This window comes from Camelus dromedarius, chromosome 31, assembly GCF_036321535.1.
Source record: "Camelus dromedarius isolate mCamDro1 chromosome 31, mCamDro1.pat, whole genome shotgun sequence".
NCBI lineage: Eukaryota > Metazoa > Chordata > Mammalia > Artiodactyla > Camelidae > Camelus > Camelus dromedarius.
This window is the reverse complement of record NC_087466.1, coordinates 7,867,039-7,888,257: the sequence shown is the minus strand read 5'-3', so window position 1 is coordinate 7,888,257 and position 21,219 is coordinate 7,867,039. Positions and strand designations below refer to the sequence as shown.

Below are 21,219 nucleotides of genomic sequence, written 5' to 3'. Positions count from 1 at the left end.
GATGACAAAAGTGTTTCCTGCAAGAAGCAAAAGAAATCAGAGTTGCATAAGAAGCATTGGCCATGGCTCCCTCCCTCCCTTCCCCTACCCCTTCCGCGTTCCTCTCCAGAATCCAGTACTCATCACCTTTGAGCTTGTATGAGTCCCGGCTTCCTGGGACTCATACAAATAGACAGACTGGAAGGATGGGAAGGGGTTGTTTGTTTTTTACAAAAGGAAAAATAAAAAAAGGAGGGGTATGTCATACAGTTCTCGTGTTTTGCTTTTCCCCACTTATCAGAGACATCCGTTGAATCAGAAAACAAAACCATAGCTCTGCCTTATCTTTTTGCAGCATTTCCGATCATTCCACACTGAGTGTCTGTCATCATGCACTCAGTCTTGCCACCGTGGGTGGATCTGCCGGTTGTTTCCCTGTTTCTTGTTGGGTTTGTTTTGCCAAAAACATCCTCGCCGGAGAATTTTCGGCCCTGGCTCTGCCATCGTCCACCTGCCCTCCCCCTCTGACCTGGGTTTCCCCTTGGGTGAAATAATTGGATGAGTCCACTCAGGTTTTCTAAAGGAGGGTCAGTGGCTGGGCCAGCAGCAGCAGAATTACAGGGAAGTTGGCCAGAGCTACAGACGGGCCAACCCCAAGGACGCCGCCTCGGCAGGTCCAGGAAAGGGCCCAGGAAGCCGCACATTTTATCGCTGACCACACTCCAAGGTACAACATTTCCTTCCAGTTCTAAGATTCCATGGAAGCTTCTGCCCCCCCAGACAGGCACTCAAGGGTCCAGCTCATGTCTAGGGTGGAAAACATCTGCCTTTGGGATTTTGTCTTGACCCTCACCGTTCATCAACCTTTGTCCTACATGGAAACAGTGAAGAGGCCAGAACTGCGCAGTTAAGAGCAGAGGCTCGAGACAGCCAAGCAGGTTGAAGTCCTGCCTCCAACCCTTAGAAGCTGTGTGGTGACTTCTCTGAACCTCCGTTTGCTCATCTGTTAAGTGGGGATGATTATAGTATCTAACGAGATTGTTGTGAGTGCTAAGTGCGCAAATGTATGTAAAGCTCTTGATGTGCGGGATCTGACACGTGGTGAGTATCAGGAATTCGTGCCCTATTTCTTTCATGTCTATCCCCTCAGCTCTCAGGAACTTAGGAGTGTGTGCAGGCATTTCCGCTAACTCCAGTAGCCCAAGATTTAAAACAAACAAACAAAAACCGTAACTCTAACTTCAGCGCAGCGTGGCATGGACTTTTGCATCTAGTTGGGGGGAGGGGGCGGCTTCATTTCATGCAAACGGAGTGAGTTCACTTGACATTGACCAATGGTCCAATTTCCCTTTCAGTGAATCAAGACAGCTTTGAACACGCTTTAGAAGGTGAGTCCAGTGATGACAAAATCCAGTAAACCAAGCTCATTGCAGAAAGCAAGGGCAGGTCGTTGAATATCCTTACCCGGGTGCTTTAAAAAAATTTTTTAAGCAAAAATTCTGCCTTCACACTGCCGAAGGTCATTTCAAAATAGATGATATGAAAAAGAAAAAAAACTGTGGAATTTGCAACTTACAGCCCAAATTAGGACCTGAGAGAGAGCTGCCCCCAGCTCTGTTCATGCAGACGAGGTAAAAACTTCTGGGAGTCCCCTCGCCTGAGAAAGGCGTCACCCTCTTGTAAAGCTTTTCAACCATGTGGTGCCACTTTGGGGAACTACATCCATGGATGCATCACCTTCCATGCCGAGCATCCTCCTGGTTTTGGGGGAGAAAGATCTTCCCCGGGGAATTTTCTGTTTTCCCCTCTGTCTCTCTCTTCTCCAGCATAGCTGTCCCTGGATCACCCCCCTTGTTTTCTGTTCTTTTGTCAGAAGTTACCAAGTGAGATTTATTAATGTAGAACAAGATGCTAAAAAGTGATCCAGGATTTTGTTTTTATTTTGTGGTTCCCTCCCTTTTCAGTCCCTCCCCCAACACGTAAAGTCCTCTGCTGTCTGTATAACCTTCGTTCAGTTTGGTCCAAAACCACTCACTGGGCTGTGGTGTCAAAAATATATACTTTTTGTTTCATTTTAAAAATCCAAGTTTTAACCAATTAGACAGTTTTTATTATTATTTTGGGAACCACTTGGCTTTCTGACAATAAACAGTTCACTCAGAATCTGGGGCGGTGGGAATTCCATGCCATTAGTTGCTCGCTTTTGCAACAGATGACATTTTAATCCAAGCAGACAGAGCCAGGGCTCAAATACATGAGCGGGGCGGAGAGCACGTGTTAGTCACTCCACTGGAAAAAGAGAGAGCGTTTATTGGTGCTAGGCTCTGTTCAGGCCCATCCTTTGCTGTCTTCCACCAACCAATGAACCGTGCAAACATGTCAAAGGCCTGGCTTGCTCAGGGAGTCTGATGCCATCGTGGTGTTCCGTGCGCACACATTTCTCTTGGGCATTAGGATCGATTTTTCAGACCCGAAGAGTGGCGGTTAATGGATTATAGATCGGCTGGCGTGCAGCCGGGCCCTGTTAGACATGGTGGCGGAGAACCGCAGAGGGGCGGAGGCCAAGTGTCCCGAGGGGATGTGGGGGTCTTCCTTGGAACCATGCTGAGAAAACGCCCCCATCGCCCCCGCCCCCCCCCACCATAGTCCTCATAGTTCTTGGGGTCTCCACAGACCGTGGGGAGGTAGCAGGAGGCTCCAGGGGAGGCGGAGAGGGCTACCAGAGAATGAGCGGCCGTGGCCTCTGAGGATGAAAACGGGGTCTTCCCAGTTGGGGTGTCGTGGGGTGCAGGGTCCTGAGCACTGACACGGCTGCCCAGCGCCCTCTGCTGGACGGTCTGCTTGAGCCGCTCTAGGGGGGACCTGCCAGTCTGGACGCAACAAACTCTCTTCCCCACGGAATGTCAAGCAAATCTGCCTTTCCTGATAGCACATTTGAGATTTTATCCAGGTCTTCCCTTGAATTGGATTTTAACCAGATTTCAACCGGTAACCACCCTCCCCCCCCGGCAAGAAAATGAGTTAAAAGAGTGTACATCTTGGTGGCCTCAGTGACCACCCCATCCAAGGATGGGTCTGGGCTCTGTTGCAAAGAACCATTTCCTCCAGTCTGCCCCTTCTCCCTTCTGGGGATGGCTCTCCAATGGCCAAGGCTCTGTGACATCAGCTCTTTGAGTGGGTGCAGGACTGGGAGGGCGGGAGCTCACCTGGGAGCCAGGTGCCCTCACCAGCCTGTGTGTTTAGTAGCAGAAGCGGCAGCGGAAACGTCTCTGGAAGGAGGAAGCATGGCGCTGGCTATCTTCATCCCAGTCCTTGTCATCTCCTTACTGCTGGGAGGAGCCTACCTCTACATCACCAGGTGCGGGGCTTCGGGTGGCGGTGGCGGTTGCCATCCATTCAACAGTCAGTGCCCCGGGGGACTGGGCACTTCACCTCTCTGAGCCTCAGGTCTCCACCTGTAACCTTGGGGACAGTGGCACTTGTGTGATCATCAGGATGGTGTGATTCGACTCAACTCTGGGAGAAATTTTTCTTATTGAAGCCTAGTTGGTTAACAATGTGCTAATTTCTGGTGTACAGCATCGTAATTCAGTTCTACATACATATATATATATATATTCCTTTTCATATTCTTTTCATTGTAGGCTATTATAAGATATTGAATGTAGTTCCCTGTGCTGCACAGTAGGACCTTGTTGTTTATCTATATTATATGTAGTAGTATCTGCAAATCCCAAACTGGGAGAAATATTTAGATTGAGCACCTACCAACCCTCCGTGCAGCAGCGAGTCAGACAGACAGTATCCCTGACGTCATGGAGCTAGGGTTTAGTGGGAGAGACAGACATGTGCTGTTACCCGGCACACTCACTCATTCATTCTGTCATTGACTCATTCATTCATTCCTTTATTCAACAAATATGTATTGACAATCTAATGTCATCGTCCCTGGTGTTGGGGATCACAGAACTTGACTTTAATGAAGAAGGAAGACACTCAGCCATGGCCAGGATACTCACTAATTCATTCAACTTCACAATTATTGAGCACCTACTATGTGCTGGGCCGTCTTCTGGGCTCTAAGAACATCACTGTGCACAAAACAAGAGGAAATCTTTGACATGAGGGGCCCAGGTTCTAATGAGGGAAGATAGACACTAAGTAAAGTATAAAATAAAAGTATGTAGTACAGTAGAAGGTGCTAAGTGCAGGGAGAAAAAGCTTGAAAGACAGAAAAAGGGATCTGGAGTAGGCGATAGTTGCATTTTAAATAGGGGAGGTTGAGGGGACCCCACTGAGAAATGACATTTGAGTAAGAGCTTGAAAGCAATAATGAGTAAACTATGCACATATATGGGAGAGGAGGATTCCAGGCAGAGAAACAGCATGTGCAAAGGCCCTGAGGCAGGCTTTTGCCTAATATAAATGGTCTCTGCCCTGTGGAGCTCACAGTCTGGAAGGGAGAGAGTAGAAATATGCAAATTATAAGACACTATGATAAATACAATGAAGGAAAGAGGATAGGGGGTGGGAACAGAGACCACCTCTAAATAGGTGGCCGGGGAAGGCTGCTCTGGGACAACACAGTAGATGCCTAATAAATGCACATTATTTTTGCTGTTGCTCTTTGCATTAAGGAGGGACTTAAATTGCCTTACAGGTGGAAACACCTTAAGCCCCACCCCCTCCCCAGTAAGTGGAGCTACAGGGCATTAGTGATCACTGGCTGGGTTAGGCTCTGAGAGCAATTACCATTTCAGCTTTCACCCCACTCAGATTCTCGCCTGCAAGAGGCTGTTTCCACACATCCTCCTTGTCGTTCGCAGAGGTGCTGGTGCTCAGGAAGGTGCTGATTCCCTTCGGAATTGTAAGGTATCGCCTAGTCCAGGAAAAGTAACTTCTCTTCCCTTGACTGTCTCTTCTCCAGATGTCGCTGTTACTCCAGCCTCCGCCTGCCCCTCATGTACTCCCACCCCTACAGCCAGATCACCGTGGAGACCGAGTTTGACAACCCCATTTACGAGACAGGGGTGAGTTGGTCCCTCTTCATCTGCTCTGTATTTGTCAGCACTGAAACCGGAGGTTTAATTTCCTTTTGCTCACAGTGCCGCTGGTGGAAAGGCATGGCTAGTGGTCCCGTCTCATCCCCACTGAGACCCCTACTGAGACAACTGCCGGAGAGCCCAGCTCTTTTTGCAAGCTGGTGACAAGTCCATCGCTCTGTTCATTCTTAGCAGAATGACCACAGAAGGAAGAGGCTGCTGGATGGGTCAGAGCCCACCAGTGGCCTGGTAGCAACAGGTGGCATTCCCAAACACCCTGTTGAACTCCATTCCTTGCTGAATGGCAGTGTGTAACATCCCTCCACATTTGAGTGGCAGGCTTTGTGTTGGGTACTAGGTACACAGCTAAGCCAAACAGACACAGTCCTTCCATTAATGAGCTTATAGTCTTGCAAAGGAGGCAGATATCAATAATAATAATAATAATACGTACCATGGGCATATTAAATGCATATCACCTTATGCATAATCTCCTTGAATCCTTTCAACTCCATATGATAGATTCTCCAGTTATTTCTGACTGACTGATGCAGACACTGACGTTCAGGGAGAGGAAGAATGATTTGGTCAGGTTGTACACAGTCAGGGCACACAACCTCACCTAGGACGCAAATTCTACTTGATTCCGTTCATCATTACACTCTCCTGCCTCCCCTTGAACCTCAATCTCATGTGCCAGTGAAAGTCTTAATTGCAACCAACCGTAATTTTTAAGGGCCATGAAAGAAATTGGACAGGGTGCTATGAGTGTATGGTGGGGAACACTTGGAGGGGGTGGGAGAAGGCATCTTTGAGAAAGTGAGATAAAGCTGAGACAAATAAGGTGGGTAGAATTTATATGGTGGTTGAAGAAGATGCCAGGAAGACAGGAGAGCACATGCAAAGGCCCAGAGGCACATGTGAAGAATTGGAAGGCTGGAGTGACTTTGCAAAACCACAACCCTTCAAATTCACTGTGTAATGATGTACAGTCATCTCCCAGTATTTGGGGGCATGAACTTGACTTGATCCTTGTCCCTGCTAACCTTCCCTTCCTCCTACTCACTCTGACTTCCTGTGTTGGTTATCAACTGCTATGTAACAATATTATTGCAAATTTAGGAACCTAAAAGGATATACCTCTACCACCCCATAGATTCTGTAGGTCAGGAGTCTAGGCACAGCTTCTGTAGGTCCTCTGCTCCAGGATTCAAAGACTACAATCAAGGTGTCAATCAAGGCAGCGGTTTCATCTGAGGCTCAACTGGAGAAGGTCCACTTCCAAGCTCCCATGGTTGTTGATGGCATCCAGTTCCTTTCAGGCTGTTGGAATGAAGGGCTTCATGGCTTGCAGGCTGTCAACCTTAGTTCCTTTTCATGTGTCCCTCTTAAGGGACTAGTGCACAACATGGCGGCTTGCTTTTGCAAAGTCAGCAAAAGACAGACAGCGTCTCCTTTCCAGATGGAAATCACAATCCTATGTAATATAAACATAGAAGTGACATCCTGGTCCCTTTACTGTGTTCTCCTGGTTAGAAGCAGAGCATAGTAAGGGGAAGAAATCATAGAAAAGTGTGAATACCAAGAGGATGGAGATCATGAGGACCACCTTAGAGTCTGCCTACCACACTTCCATCTCTCATGAAGCACAAATGTAATCGCTTAACTATGTTGACCTATGGGAACTGTAGATCTCCTTTCAAAACATGTGACAGTGACCCTTTCTGGAGCCAAGCCTATGACTTCTTATATCTCCCTGCTCCTCTGCCCTGGGGGCCTGGAGTAGATTACACACACTCCATGAATATTGGAGAAATTGAACTGATTGCTACCTACATGTTGTAGCCATTTTAGATGTGGCACTGGTAAGAAGAGGTCATATGTTGTTTTACATTCTGCATAGTTTCTTTCTGACTCCTAAAAGAAGGTCCAGCTGATGAAAAATAGCATGTTAGAAACTATACCTTATTAATACTTATTAGTATATGTATCAGTTACTTAGTGCTATGATAATGCTGAGTAACAAACAGTCCCAAAACTCAGTCACTCAAAGCAACAAACATTAATCTGCTCATCAGCCCAGGGGACGTGTTTCCAGCTCATTTTGGCTGGGGGATAGTCCTCGTTCGGCAGTCCTCACTCACACATCTGGGACTGGCTGGTGGTTGGCTGGGTAACTCAGCTCTGCTGTCTGTTCCCCTCATTTTCTTGCTGGTGGAAATGGCCATCAAGGCAGGCTCTGCTCATATGATGGCAGAGGGGCAGGACACAAGCAGAAACACACATGTGCTTTTCAAACCCCTCTTTTGACCCACTTTCCCCATAACCCACTGGCAAAAGCAAGTCAAGGTCAAAGAAAAGAGACTGCAAAGTCACATGCCCGATGTCTTGGATGCAGAGATGGGAGAAGATCCGGAACCAATTTTGAGTCACTGTGCCACACAACGGGTTAACAGATCTGGGCTTCTCTCTCTTGCAGGAAACAAGAGAGTATGAAGTTTCCATCTAGAGAGAGCTCCACTTGAGAAGGGAACTTACAGACAGGAATTCAACAACAGCCTCCTCGAGAAATTCATCCAGAGACCACGTGGCATTTGATGGAAACCCCAGAGTGTTGACTGTCTTTTCTTTAGACTCTTTATTGAAGATTTGCTGTTTTCTTCACTGTATTTATTATATTTAAAATCGAAATAGGTGTGGTTGGATGTATTGCAGCTGCAGCCAAATTCATGGTACAGCCTCAATCCTGAAGCCAGCTGGAGGGCCTACAAAATGGCAAATATAGCAGCAGGGGGAAGAGAAGGGGAAGAAAGAGGCTGAGTTTCTCCCAGCAGCGCTGCCGTGCTATGGCTACATCAGATTGCATGCATCTTCGCAATCCACGCCCATGGCGTTTTTTCCTACAAATCTAAGTCCCAAGATTAGGTTGGAAAGGGTGTTTCTTGTTGAATTAACTTGGGTTGGAATTTAGCATGGGTCCTTAAACAGGTCTGCTCCAAAACCCACATGTGTCCTCCCTTCCAGTTTTCGCAGCTTCTCAAAGGTCCCGCCCCATCCCCACCCCCCACGGCCCCTCTGAAGGCAGCAAAGGTGTTACCACATCGACATTCCCTTCTACTACCCTGGCCTCGCTGGATGCCGGCAAACTAAGAAAATGTTTTCTCTCCATAAAGGCGACAGATGACAAAGGAAAATTTTCAGAGAAGATGAGAGGTTTGAGAGTTCCAGTGAAGAATTGGATGAGGGGGAGCATTAGGTAAGGGAGTCGAGCTAATTAAATGTTCTTTCCTCTGACACTCTTTCAACGATGAAATTGATGCTCCAAGTGCCAGAATTGTTCAGCGAGGCCACCCTCAAGCTGCGAGAATAGATCCGCAGGCTTTGGACGTGTGAGCAGCACCCCCCGTATAGTTAAAAGGGTTTGTGTAGCAGGAGAGACATCCAGGGGTGAGCTCTGGTCCCCTCTCGGGGTCCCGGAAGGCCAGAGCCCTCAAAAGAGAGGAGACTCGAGTGCACTGTCACCCTAAGAGGTGACACCTTCAGAATACACTTGCCTTCCAGTATTTTGCGGGGAGAGAGGGTCCTCAAAGAAGAAACTACTTTTCCAGTGTTTGAAGCTCTGCCCAGATGTTGGATGGTGGCATGAACACTTGACATGGACCATGGAGGTGCAGAGGAACAGGGCCACGGGGATTAGAACCATGACAGCATCCACCCCCATCACACGATTCGATCTCCGATGGGGAGAGAAGGAGGGGTTCCAAGCCAAAAAGGAATTCTCGGCATCTCATTAATACTATGAGCGTCCTTGTGTGTTATCAGGGTCCTTTCGCCCTAACCCAGTGGGACTGGTGAGTGTGTGACTATCTTCCAGAAGATTCTTTTCTAAGTAAGTATAAAGAGAAGGCAGAGGGTGAGGCTGCAGGGAGGAATCGTGTGTGTGAGGCTGATCCACCTCCCGAGGGATGGCCGATGGCTCAGAGAGGCACACGGGTCCAGTGGCTTTGAGGGCCCTCTTTGGCGCCTTCCCAGGCTCTCTAGAATTGTTCTAAACTAGCTAGTTTTCAAACCAGAAAAGACCTTTCTGGCTGCCACGGCTTTGGGAGAATGGCCGGGAGTCCACGTTTTTGGTAGCTTGCCTGGGAAGCATCTGGAACGGAATACAGCAGTTGGCTTTGTGCGCACACACCTACCCTTCCCACCCCCAGCCAGGAGCTTGGACCTCAGTCTGGAGGGATCTGAGGCCCAAGTATTTCCCTCCTGCCGGAAAAGCATCCCCCACACGTGCTCCTTCGAGCTTGCATTCGGGAAGCACCGCGAGATCAGTAAAGGCTGCCCCCCTCAGCCACTCCGAGCCCCCCCACCCCCGTCTTATTCGGTCATTTTCTAAAGTCAGAATCTGGTCTTGGCTTTTATTTCTATTTGATGCTTCTTCTAAACCTAACCCTGGGTCATCCGAACGAAGAACTCTTAATGATTTTTAATTTTAGAACATACTATGGTTATGTGAACACTAAACACTTGCCTTTCATAAAGACTGACGAAATATACAATCTTTATGCTAACCCTGTCCCCTAAAACTGGCCAGGCCGTGGCCCAGCAATTCTTCTTGGTTGTTGGACGGACAGAGAGGTGTTGATTTTTATTTTGTTTTTCCAGGATACCAGTGTCTTTGTTCTGTCTTAGAAGTATGACACCTGTAACCATGTTTTTAAAAGTTTGTTTTAGCCTAAAGCTGGAGTGGGCAAGCTTGACAATGTACAGTGTGATTGAAAAGACAGGTTGGTGTCTATTTTTCTTTTCGAAATACCTGAATGTGTCTTTGTAATAGGTAAAGGTAAAACAAATAATAATAATAGTGCCAAAAATGTACCAGGCATCTCATTTCCGCTCACGTCATGTCTGTTTTTTATAAGACCAATGTGAAAACCCACTGGGATTAAATATTTTTGAATCGGATACAATCTTGAGAAACTCAAGAATGGACTGAACCTTCCTACAAGCTACTCTTTGTTTTGAAAACATCGGGGAAACACGTTTACAGCTATTTCGAGCTTCAATGAATGAGTGTGATGGTGTGTATTACATGCTAATTCTCCTAAGCTGTATCTGTCAGCCACCCCCAACCCCGGGCTTATAAAAATGCACGCCCTCCACCCTCTTCAGCTTGGAGCTCATCCTTCTGCTGTTTGTCGGGGGCAGGGGGTACAATTATTGAGCCAACTTGATGGCCGTCCTTACTTCGTTCCATAGACATGCTTTAAAAATGATCTTCTGAAGCCAGCTCCTTGGAGAGCCTACAGATCCTCAAGCTGATAGCTTTGGAAACAGCCAAACAGCCCAGCAGGAAGCAAAGTGGCTCTGTAATCGGGATGGTTGTATAAGCAGAAAGGACTTGGCAGATATATGGGTAGATTCAGGCTGAGCGTGAGCCTTGGGCAAAAATGACCTTTTCTTTGGGGTCAATCCAAAGGGTATCGCTTTCCAATGCTCTTGAGGGGCCACTGGGTCATCTGAGGCCAGGTTTGATTGAGTTGTTCAGCACCCCCCAAAGGTACGCTTTCTCCTGGGGAGTTTCCATTTCCATTTGATGTCCAAACCGAATAAAAATGCAAAACAAACTTTCTAAGCTAATGAAATTAAGTCATTTTCCACTTTGTATATACTGATGCTAATAAAACAAATGAAAAAGAGTCAGATCAGTGGGGTTTTTGTTACAAAGGCTCCAGGATGACACGAAGTGGCATGTTTCCAGTTTCTGGGGGTTCAGTTGGGGTAACACCCACTGACACTTTGAATGCCAAGACAGGACGGCCAACTCGGGACTGGTTCCGGGAACATTTGGGGAGTGTGTGGAACGAGGCACGTCCGCTGCCATCTTCAGACATACCGCCATCCAGGACACCAGGAGCACCAGCGTCCGAGGGCAGAAGAGGGCGGACAGCCCAGCTCGAGCAGACGGCAATGCTCAGGCAGTCGCTGGACCAGAAGACGCCCACCTGCCTTGGCCCTTTGCTCGGCCTCCCAGTTCGAATGTTCATCAATTTGGGAAACACCGTCACAGACACACCTAAAAATAATGTTTGGCCAGCAATCCAGGCACCCCTTAGCCCAGTCAGAATTAGCCATCGCAGCCTGTCTCCATTTAACAAATAAAGCAGCCATCCAGGTGGCACCCAGAAGGAAGGGAGACAACTCCTGACAGATGAGCACCAGCGATGATACGTGCGGAGAATGACGAGGACCCGGATGAGCCAGGTGAGGCTGTGGCTGGGAGTGAGTGGCCCAGGAGGTGATTCTAAGCTAAGGCAGGGAGGTTGAGCAGAGCCCTGCAGGGTTGTTGGGGAAGCTTTTGGGCAGAGGGAGCACGTGGAGGGAGGACGACGAGAACCTAGCCCCTTGGAGGGACAGCGGGTGTGGCTGAGGGTAGGGGGAGGTGTTGCTTGGCCGGAGGGGGCCAGGGAGGCCGGACGTGTAGGTAACGGGAGGGACAGCACCGGCTCTGTTTAATGCGCCCTCTGGTGGCCATATTGGGAATCCAATCCCAAATTGGGTAATTCAGGAGGCTGGGAGCTCCAAGTTGGCCCTTTATCACACGGACAACAAATGCGGAAGGGGGTCGGGGAGGAGGCACGTGGGGAAGCATCCCGGTGGACGGATTGACGTCAGGCGTGCTCCTTCCCTGCAGGTGTCCAATCATCTTCTAATATAAAACGAAAGGGTGGGGCTTCTGAAAGGTCCCCTGGGGAGAAGCTTTACCAGTGTAGGGGGGATGGGTGGCACTGGCAGGACTAGGATGAGGCTGAATCAATCATGGGCTTGTCACTCAATCAGTTCTTGAACTGAGATTCCTTGGAAGGACAGACAAGGTGAAAGACAGAAAGGCAGCAGGATGCTTTCAGAAACCAAGATGCTGTTTCCAGTGCCCGGCTGCCTGCAAATTTAGAACAGTAGTGGAGAGACAGAGCTTCCCTTGAGGCCAGAACCCACCTGCACTGGTAGATGTGCTTCAGACAAAATGAGCAGGATGGACGGCCCTGGGCCAGGAGAGAGAGAGCCATAAAGCAGTGACCAAAGAGATCCCTGCCAGGATGATGTAGCTGATGACATTAACAATCATAGAAATAGTAATAGCTAATAGCTGGCATTTATTGGCTGCTTGCTAGTTCTTTTCGTTTTGTTTTCTACATTTTAAATACACGTTTTCTTTGAGAATAGTTTTAGATTTCCTAGTTATTTGATGCACTTTAATATCTCATTTACTCCTGTGAGGAAAGAAATTAGTATCATTCTCCTTTGACAGATGTGGTATCTGAGGCTCAGAGAGGCTAAGTCACTTGCCCAAGTCCACACAGCTCATCCAGGAGGAAAGGGGACCCAGGAGGTCTGGATCCTGGTCTATGTCTAGGGTAGGAATGGCTGAAGGCCAGCCCAACCAGTGCTATCTCCTCCTAGGGCACCCAGAACTGAAGCAGATTTTAGCCCGTGGACGCCCTGAGCACAGGGATTCTGCCTCACTTGGCTTTGTCCCAGGACTGTTTGGCTGGGTTCAGCAGTGGCGAAGGGCGGGAACTCTGGGCTTGAATCTTGACTTGATCGATGATTAGCAGCTTATTGGGGTGAGTGACGCAGGTAGAGAGGTGATGCCTTCCTACATCCCTGTGCAGCCCCCGGATGTGGGACTAATACATCCCTATGTAAAAAAAAGGAGGAAAACAGAGAAAAGATTTCACCAACATGGAACCTAAAAACAAAGGTAAGGTGTGAATGCCACTTTCTCGAAAGTTCTGTCAACTTTTCAGCTCTTGTGCCCCAACCAACCTCCCATTCCAAGTATCTCCCCCTCCTTCCTTCCTTCCCCCTCTGCTCTCCCCAACCCGTTTCTCTCCATATTATGACTCTGTTGAAGAGTCACGAATCCCCTGCCCTAAAACATGGTATAGTAGTTTCAACATGAATTTCATGGCTTACAAGTTTTAAAAACCTACTTTTCATTTCCTTACATTTCCAGTATCTTTTTTTATTTGCACTCAACTAAGACATTACCATTTTAAAACAATGCTGTTCGTATGATTGCAACGTTGTTGCCTGGGACACATAGGCATTCTGAAAGATTCGCTGGAGGAATGAATATCCACTAGCAGAGAAATCCAAGGTATGACCAGCGTTGAGAGCATGCTGGGCCCCTTTAAACCGCCAGGTGGCAGCCTCAGCAAGGCTTTATTGGGAGGTCGCACTAATCCTAAAGTGACAGTCACACTTCACTGCCTCAATGGTTATTTTCTTTGGACAAAGTCAGCTGATGAAATGGATTGTTTCTGATACAAGAGGTTTCAATTTGGAAACTTAGTGGACTGCCCTTGACTCTTGACAAAGAAAGAGATGAACATCTCTGGTGCTTCATCCTTGCCCATGAAACAGACCCAGATGGAATGTGTTCTGGGTAAAAAAAATGGGCCCACCTTGGACCCTGGTCTCGTAGTGTCGCCCTCAACCACTCTTAAGTCCACAGAAGATTTAAAAGAATCTAACTTTTACAGCCAGTCTCTCAAGGGAACTGAAAGGAAGGCATGTCACCCAAGGAAACTTCTTGAAAATTCTGCCGCCTTCTGTCCCGGAGAGTCTCACGTTCCTGGGGACCTGCTCTGCTCTCTCTCCCTCCCCAAACCCCAGCTCGCTCTCCCCACTTGCAGATCTGGGGTCCCCTGCTCACTACCCCCATCCCCTACCCCGACATCTTTCTTCCTTCCTTATAAGTCTGCCAAATTAGACAGTAAATATAGAGGCTACCCAGTTAAATTTGAAAATCAGATTTTTTTTTTTTAAACAACATATAAATCTGTAATATAAGTAAGTTCTGACTCCACGGGCACCTGACTACCCTCTGGCCAATTAGAGTTTCCGTGGTTAGTTCAGAGATGGTCACATGACCCAAGCTGGACCAGTGGGAAAGTACAATTTTGGAATTTACTTATACTAAAATGTAGTCATCCTTTATGTGAAATTCGAATTTAACTGGGCATTTATCTACCAACCCTACCTCCCTCTTCTATAAAAGCTATAAATGCCTTTTCATTTCTCTAACCCCCAGCCTGCAGGACCTTCCCTGGTCCTCAATCTTCTTAGCAAGCAGGGTTAGCAGAAAGGGGAGAGTTTATTATTTTGAGGTTGTTCACAAATGCAACATACTCATTCCCCTCTTCCCATTTTTGTTGTATTGCATGTGAAATATATACATGTATAAAAATGGCCCAGGCTGATTATAACAACTCAAACAACCCACTGGGCTAGTAAGCAAGCCCTCTAGTCCCACATCCTTAAAATATTAATATGCAATGTTTGATGAGGATCCTTCTATACCATTTCCTTTGGTCTTAAAAACACATAGGAGAGATTTAGTTTTCCTCAAAAAAAAAAAAAAATCTGCACCTTGCTCTCCTCCCGCTTGACAGAGGTGGGGGCAGGACATGTCTATCCCACACATCTCGCCAGGTCATTACACAAAGCTCCAACCCATTCTTCCCAAAGCTGAGTTATAGTCCATGGTGTGCTGCATCGTAATTTATTCCATTTATCCCACAGAAATACAAGGCACCGGGGTGAGGATTTTTGTACAAGGTTGTTTATTACGGCAGAATTTGTTGTGTCAAAAGCTTAAAAGAATACGGAGGACAATCAGTAGGGAACCATCATGCTTATTTATCTGAAAGGCTTTGCCAGCAGTTCCAGAATTCCTCTTCTCCCATCAGCCAAGCTCTAACCCTCGGGACCCCACCTGGATGGAGACTCTTCTACCTGGACCTCGTGTCTACAGAAGCTAAAGTCCAACTCTGCCTCCTCAGCGTCCCTCCCGCAGAGCCCCTCCTTCCTGAATTTCAACTGTTTTCTACTGGAGAATTCTCTGAGAGGTTTAATCACAACCAAATTATAAGGAAAGAACCGTACTTTTATTGCAACATCGTGGTCAACCGACCACGTGCCTCTTTAGGAAGACCCTGGTACATGTTGGTCTAGATCTCAACATATTCCAAAAGCAAGGTCCCTTTTTTATCGCAGGCATGACACATGCTGGTTGTAATGAAAATCTAGGCTCCCGTCTCTTGGTCAAAGCGCGCCTCAGTTTTGCTTTGGGGAAGCAAAGAGAGAAGGATCTGAGCCCACGTGTTGGGTGGAGCAGCCCTACCTCCGGCCTCTATGAGCACCTGACCACAGTCTAGCCAATCAGAGGTTCCGTCATTAGCTCAGAGGTGGTCTCATGACCCAAGCTCGGCCAATGAGAATCAAGCTTGTTCTGTCTGTGCAAGTGGCCAGGCTGCTGGAGGGAGGCCAGGACCCGCTGGCTGCCGTTGCCATGTGGGACAAGACTGGCTGTGCATGAAAATAAGATCAAGAAAAACAAATCCCAGAAACGGAAAAAAAGATTCCTGGTGATGCTGCTGTTGAGGCTCTTGGATCCAACTGGATTGAAAGGCAGACCTGCTTCCTCTTACCTTTGCAATCGTCTGACTCAAACCTTCTCTTTGGGTTGAAGCCAGTTTAAGCTGGGTTTCTGTCCCCTGAAACTAAAAGGTGTGTTGCTAACAGAACAGTATTTTTATGTCACGTAATTGAGAAAATATGTTTTGTGTACATGCCTCTCTCCCACACACACACCCCCACAGAGCTATTAAGAATTCAGTCATAGTCACAAAGCATCTAGATACATCTGAAAATGTGTAATATTTAGGTAATGTGCAGACAATTCTGTATCTCCTAATAACTGTTGTATGCCTATATTTAGGTAATGTGCAGACAATTCTGTATCTCCTAATAACTGTTGTATGCCTAAGGTCAAGACTCACAGGTAAGAATCAAATACTCTGTGGGAGGAGGGGTAGAGCTCAGTGGTAGGACGCGTGCTTGGCATGCAGGAAGTCCTGGGTTCAATTCCCTAGTACCTCCATTAAAAAAAAAAATGAAAATGAAAAAGGCCAAGTTTAGAAAAAAATTAAAAGAATAAAATACTCTATGTCGGTGGCTTGCAGGCATCCGGAAGTGCTGGAGAAATGCACCTGGGAGCAGCTCTCAGCCCCTGAGGGTGGAGTTGAGGGACTGACATCCCCGCTCTCACTTCCCTTGAGAGACGCGACTGTGAGGTATGTTTCTACGCTGTCCCTGGAGTTCCCAGTGGGGCTGGACCTCTGCTGCCCGCAGTGCACACTTTTTGTTGGCTTCCTTCCCTTCTGAAGATTACAGCCGCATTCTCCTTGTGCTTCCTGGCCTCACCTCTCCGGCAAGCACTTTTAGTGTCATCCTGACTCAGGGTCTGCTCCTGGAGAGCACCAGCCAGGACAGCTACGTCCAAACTCAGGGGAACCAGAGCCAACTCACACCCCCAGATTAAGAACCCCTGTTCTGGAGGACTTGACACATCCCTCAAGGGGTGCTCACTGCAGGGTCACCTGACACCTTATGTTAGCGACTTACTTCAGAAAAACAAACCCAACCGGCAAACCCCTGTAAACGCCTTGCACCTGATGCTTTAACTGGACATCAGATGCTGATATTTTCTGAACTCTTCTCATTCCCGGGACCCTAGGGCACAGGCAGGCTGTGCTTTTAGGGGCATGATTTACTGCTTCCTGCCAGTTCTGCCCGTACCGCAGTGTGTGAGAACTCCTCCATCAATGGGGAATGGCCTTCTTACTGCGTTAAGGCTGCTCCCCTTTTTGTCCCTCTAATCTCCCTGCTGGCGGGAAGAAGTCCTGGAGCTGATGCGCCTTCCCCACCTGCTAAGCCCCACTTCCTGTCCCCTGTCCCTTTTAGAAGAGGACTAGAGAGAGACAAAACTGGCCTGACTGTAACGAGCGAGGGCTCTAGACAGATGCACCTGGCCGCACCACTTAATAGCCTTGGGATTTTAGCCAGTGGCCTCGGTTTTCTCATCTGTAAAATGGGGCTGGTAGTAATAACAGCCACTGTCTCTAGTTGTTAATGAGAATGAAACGAAATAATGCAAGTAAAATGCCTAGCACATGAGAGTCCTTGAGAAATGGAGGGTTGTGTTGCCAAATATGAGACTAGCCACAGGGTGGCCATCTTAAATGTCTGTTGAATGAATGAATGAATGAATGAATGAATGAATGAAATAACAGAGAAGCCCCAGGTAGAGTCAGTACCTCTTCCCATTCTCAGAGGCCCCGGGTCCTGCCTCTCCCACTCACTTGCCGTACCTGAGGGCAGCGGAAGAGCCCCATGCTTGGTTTAATGCTCTGCTATCAATGTCTTGAAATTCTTAATAATTTTTGAACAAGGGGCTCTGTATTTTCATTTTGCCTTACAAATCGTGTGCCCGGTTCCACTTGTAGGAGGCTCACAGGGTCTTCCCAAAGTCGTGTCCTATGAAAAAGCATAGCGTGCCTAGGAGAGGGGCAGAACCTGGAGAGGGGAGGGAGAGGGAAGTCGTGTACAGAACCAGATCCATAAACCTCTAACACAGCCTGGACACTAGACTGGGGTTCAGGGCTTCCAGAGGCACAGGACTGACTGATTATTGCTAATTTGTCCCTCCACCTGCAGGAGGGAAAAAACAGGAGACGGAAGTGGGGAAAGGGCGGGCCAGCAGGGATTCACTGGCTAATCAGGTCCCTCCCACACCCTCCCACTCCTTGCTCTGCTCTGTTTCCTTTTTCTCTCCTTAAGTTCTCCCCCACAACACACTTTTTTTCTATTTCCTTGGACCTCTGTGTTCTAAGTTAACAAGCATCCTTTTCTGTCCTTCTTTCTGTCCTCTGTCTCCTGATTCTTTCTCTTTTTGTCTGGTCTCTGACTCTTTCTGTTTCTCTGCTCCATTTCTCTCCTGGTCTCTGTATCCTGCCCTCCCACCCCCACCACCACATCACCCCATCACCCCTAAACCAGCTCCCTCTCCCAGGGACCTGATTGTCAGGCTGTGCATATCGTGGGCTGCCTGGAAACCTGCCTCACGTATCCATGGCTGGATTTTTCCTGTGTCCACGTCTGTTAAAAAATATCTTTTGACCTCTGAGATTCCATCAGTTTCATTCCTAAGCTTTGTGATTTTGAATGACACAACCGGAGGGTGTGGAGGTCCCTGCAGGTCCTGGTGGGTGTTGCCCTATGCCCAGTCCTCTGGCTCCTTCCCCTCCCACCCACTCTGGAAAGGCGGAGGTGAGCTGAGCTGATGACAGTTCTATTCTCTGGAGTCTGCCAGCGTGCGTGGCAGATGTGCCCAGCAGTTGTTTCTTAATCCTGCTGAGCCATTTGCCACAAATCCCTGTTTTGTCACAATTTAGCTGTGAATTTAAGAGAGCGACATGAGAGGGGGGAGAGGAGGAGCAGGATGAGAATGTGAAGCGTCCTGGGGAGATGTTTAAGAATACAGCCAGGGAGCCAGACATCCCAGGGTTCAAGGCTGGCTGGACACATAAGGTCTGAATAACCTTGGGCAGAGTGACGGCTAACAAGTGTTAAGCACTCACAATGTGCCTGGCATTGCACTGAGCTCTGTGGAGATGCTCTCATTTAATACCCCCAGCAACCCTGTAAATGACAAACCAGCATAGAGAAGGAAGCTGAGGCTCAGAGAGGCTGGGTAACTTGTCCAATGTCACACAGCTAAGTGGTCACCCTTCAAACAGACTGATTTCTGAGCCCAGTGCCTGGAAATCTTTTGGGGATGGTGCTCCTGGGACCCAGTGCCCTGACCACCATCGCAGTCCCCACGGGAATGTCTCATTCATCACAGACCCACCTCTGGGAACTGTGTGGCTGCTTCTAGTTCTGCCCCCCCCCCCCCAATGGAATGGAGTCCGTGAGGTCTCTGCAAATTTAGGGATCCAAAAGACCCTACTTGTCAGGGAAGATGGGTAATTGAGTATAGGGCATTTCCAGCAAGTGTTGGGGAGACTGGGTCCATTTCCTGAACATCCAGCGTTTCAGCCAGCAGCCCCCCAAGGCATGTCTCTAGGCCGCTGGAGAAAAGCAAAGAGGGCGTGGAGAGTTAACCAACCAACCCCACGAAACACAGCCCTGCCCTTCAGACAGGCTCTTCTGCAGGGAAGGCGAGATGGCCAGCAATCTAAGACAATTTTTCCTTTTCACATTTGAATATTTCTGAAATCAGGGTGCATCTTACAAACGATGCCCTTGCATCACGACCTGACAGGACTTTCAGTCTACGGGAAAGAACTGTGAATCCTCCAGGCAAAGACGTAGTCTTCTATTCCATGAACTGCGGTAGCTCAAAGACCAGCTCTCATTGGTCCAAGCTGATCACGTGCCAGTCGCTGGCCAATCACTGGGCCTCTGGTTGTTACGCCTTAGTCAGGTGCTTCTCCGGTTAGTTAGGGGTTGGGGTCAGCATCGTCTAGCTAAGCAGGTGGACCCACAGAGGGACGGTGGTTTCTGAGAGAAAATCAAAGTGTTGCTGCCAGAAGAGAGGGCTGTGGAAGCCGGGCAGGAGGCAGGAACAGCTGTCGCCGCTTCTACCCAGAGTCATTCTGAGATTCGGTAAGAACATTGCCTGAAATACTGGGCCCCTAGTACGCACCCAGCACACGTGTCCGCTGCTACGTTGAGATGTCAGTTAAGATGTTTCACCTGAGCCTGCGAGGGCTTCTAGCCAGAATTCCCAGTTTACAGAAAATGCCCAAGATGGAAGAACGGGGCCAGTGGCACCGCCACGAACTACTTGGGCAAATCCGAATTGTTAAATCTAAGCAGAGGGCATGCAGGTGATCTGTGTGTGTTCTTTTTACGTGTTTGGGAAAGAGGACATGAAAAAGGTAATGAGATACTGTCCACCTTCTAGGATAGACGTAATTTTAAAAAACGGAAAATAGTAAATGTTGGTGAGGATGTCAGGAGATTGGAACCCCTGTATAACCACTGTGGAAATAGTTGGGCGATTCTTCAAAAGTTAACCATTGAGTTACCATAAAAGGCGGCAATTGAGCTTTTAGGTCGTATAGGTCCAAATGAATAGAAACCAGGGACTCAGACAAATACTTGTACATGGGTGTTCATAGCAGCACTGTTTACAGTAGCTTTAAAAGTGGAAACAACCCAAATACCTATTAATAAACAAATGGATAAACAAAGCTGGGTGTATCTATACCATGGAATATTATTCATCATAAAAAGCAATGTACTGACACAGGCTACAACTTGAATAAACCTTGAAAATACTATTCTAAGTGAAAGAAGCCAGACTCAAAAAGTCACATATCGTATGATTCTGTTGACAGGAAATACCCAGAATAAGTAAATACGTAGAAACAGAATGCAGATTGGCGGTTGCCAGGAGCCGAGGGGAGGGGCGAGGGAGAGTAAATGCTTCATGGGTGTGGGATTTGCTTTTTCACCCATTAAAATGGTTTGGAATCAGAGGCGGGGCTGCACAACCCTGTGAGTTACCAAGTGCCCTTGAACTGCTCACGTTAAAATGGTTAATTTTAGGTTATGATGTGAATTTCAAAATTGGTGATTTTTGGGGGGGGGGGGATTAAAATAATACATAAAAAGCCCTCCCAGGAACTATCCACAGGTAACTAGGGAAATGAGTCAGGGGAAGAGAGGCAGTAAATAAGGGCATAACTTGCTTAATGAAATTCTGTTCCACCCTGGAACCCTGGGAGCCAGTGTAGACATGCACCCTAGCCTCCCCATTCCAGTTACCAAGAGTTAATTGTCCCTCACATCCCACCAGTGGTTGGATGACAGCTGCTCTCAGAGGGTGTCAGCTCTGTGGCACTGCTGGCATGCCACCTGTGCCCACACGTGGGGCTCTCCAGAGAAAGCCCTCAGGGCAAGGAACACAGGTGCAGAGAAATGGTGAGGGCCTTGAGGATGGGTGGCATCTCCTGCAAATTCAAGATGAGCATCCATGACAAAACAAAGACCTTTCTTCTGTGGCCAAATGGCTGATGAAATCCAGAGCAGATAAATATAACCGTTTCTCCTTTTGCAGTTGTGAGGATGGCACAGTGTTTGCTGAATCTCACTGAAGATTGTTTTCTTTTTTTAAACGTGTGCCACACCCAGCTCATTAGGCAGCTAGAAAGAGGTCACCAGCTCTCCTGCTGACAGCGCCCGCATACCTGGCTCACCTGCAATTGGACTTTTGCAGGCAGGTCACACACCTCCCAGAAACATCTCCCCAAATCCAGCAGACTCTCAGGGTTTGTGAAAAACATAT

At 47.9% G+C, this 21,219-nt stretch overlaps 1 protein-coding gene across 2 annotated transcripts in view; it reads left to right on the top strand.

Moving 5' to 3' along the window:
• Positions 1 to 11,403, top strand: part of SEZ6L (seizure related 6 homolog like) — a 160,080-nt gene extending 148,677 nt beyond the window's left edge. The window contains exons 14-17 of one of the 2 annotated variants that reach the window (XM_031442946.2): positions 1,335 to 1,367; positions 3,226 to 3,337; positions 4,907 to 5,009; positions 7,501 to 11,403. In XM_031442946.2, coding sequence (XP_031298806.2) covers positions 1,335 to 1,367; positions 3,226 to 3,337; positions 4,907 to 5,009; positions 7,501 to 7,530 — 278 coding nt within the window. In that variant the 3' untranslated portion in view covers positions 7,531 to 11,403. Of the gene's footprint in view, positions 1 to 1,334; positions 1,368 to 3,222; positions 3,338 to 4,906; positions 5,010 to 7,500 lie in introns of both variants that reach the window. The other variant, XM_031442945.2, reaches the window with a different exon arrangement.
• The last annotated feature ends 9,816 nt before the right edge of the window (positions 11,404 to 21,219 follow it).